Source organism: Cebus imitator, unplaced genomic scaffold, assembly GCF_001604975.1.
Source record: "Cebus imitator isolate Cc_AM_T3 unplaced genomic scaffold, Cebus_imitator-1.0 Scaffold138, whole genome shotgun sequence".
NCBI lineage: Eukaryota > Metazoa > Chordata > Mammalia > Primates > Cebidae > Cebus > Cebus imitator.
The window spans coordinates 3293806-3295295 of NW_016107453.1; the positions used below are offsets into that span (position 1 = coordinate 3293806).

At 38.4% G+C, this 1490-nt stretch overlaps 1 protein-coding gene across 1 annotated transcript in view; it reads right to left on the bottom strand.

Moving 5' to 3' along the window:
- LTN1 (listerin E3 ubiquitin protein ligase 1) overlaps nucleotides 1–1490 on the bottom strand; it is a 63893-nt gene that overhangs the window by 12525 nt on the left and 49878 nt on the right. Inside the window, exon 25 of the mRNA XM_017541920.2 lies at nucleotides 601–787. Coding sequence (XP_017397409.1) covers nucleotides 601–787 — 187 coding nt within the window. The remainder of the gene's footprint in view (nucleotides 1–600; nucleotides 788–1490) is intronic.

Here is a 1490-nt window from a genome sequence, read left to right on the forward strand (position 1 = left end):
AAAAAAAAAAAAAAAAAAAAAAAAAAAAAAAAAACCAACCTTATTTCCTGAAATAAAAGAACCTAGTGACTATTCAGTTAGAAAAAAACCTGATCTGGCCACATATCAGACAGAGTAAATACTTTTGCTGGGAGGGGTGAGGCATAAGGGACAGGAGCAAACTTATTATGCAGATTGTCTGAAGGTAGTTGGATAAAATGAGATTAGGTTGGGCACAGTGGCTCCTGCCTGTAGGTCAAGGCAGTTAGATCACTTGAACTCAGGAGTTTGAGACCAGTCTGGGCAACATGGTGAAACCCCATCTCTATAAAAAATATAAAAATTAGCCAGGCATGGTGGGTCACACTTGTAGTCCCAGCTACTTAGTGAGAAGATCGCTTGAGCCCAGGAGGCAGAGGTTGCAGTGAGCCAAGATCGTGCCACTGCACTCAGCATGGACAACAGAGTGAGACCTTGCCTCAATTGGAAAAAAAAAAAAAGATAAGATTAAAACATAAGGCATTTCCCTTTTATTAAGTTGAAGGGAAAGAAGGTATTTAGAACAGTGTCAGAGAAGCATATTAGGACAGAACAATTGAAAGTTGTCACATATTTATTTACCTGTGATGAAGCAGCTTTGAAGAAAGTTAGTATTAATTTCCAAGTGAGAAGGTATCCCAGAACATAACAGAAATCTTCACTCAGTGGTTTAATAGTAACTATCTGTCCAACGGGAATACATCCCAAAACATTTTCTAATAAATCCTCTTGAGTGCTAAGAAGAGACATCAGTGCTGCTGGTGGTGACCTAAGAATCAATGATTAAACACCACAAGTTTTCTTTATAACTTATTCCTTAACAAATTGACAGTATTTGTAGACTTCAAGCATTTTAGAAAAATTTCTCTATTTTCCAAAAACTTTCTACAAATTTCCCTCTATTGATCCAATTTTAACTTCTAATCTCATCTAACAGTAAAATCAAAAAGACATACTATAGCACTCGAAGGAAAGGCATTTTTAGAAAACATCCATTTCAATTTTCTGTTTTATAAGTAAAAAAAAAAAAAAAAAAACACACACACACACACACCCAGGGAAGCCAAATGATTAGTCCAAAGTCCCTCCATTAGTTGGGGAAACTGTTAGGGATTCTAAATCCTACCAAGCCTTTTATCATCCTTTATAAAAGATAAAGTGAAGATTAAGACTTCAAACTTTGTCACTTCAAACTAGTTTCTATTTTATTGCATATTATCTACTTATTTAGCACTATTAAGAGATGTCACAATCGGCCGGGCGCGGTGGCTCAAGCCTGTAATCCCAGCACTTTGGGAGGCCGAGGCAGGTGGATCACGAGGTCAAGAGATCGAGACCATCCTGGTCAACATGGTAAAACCTCGCCTCTACTAAAAATACAAAAAATTAGCTGGGCATGGTGGTGCGTGCCTGTAATCCCAGCTACTCAGGAGGCTGAGGCAGGAGAATTGCCTGAACCCAGGAGGCGGAGG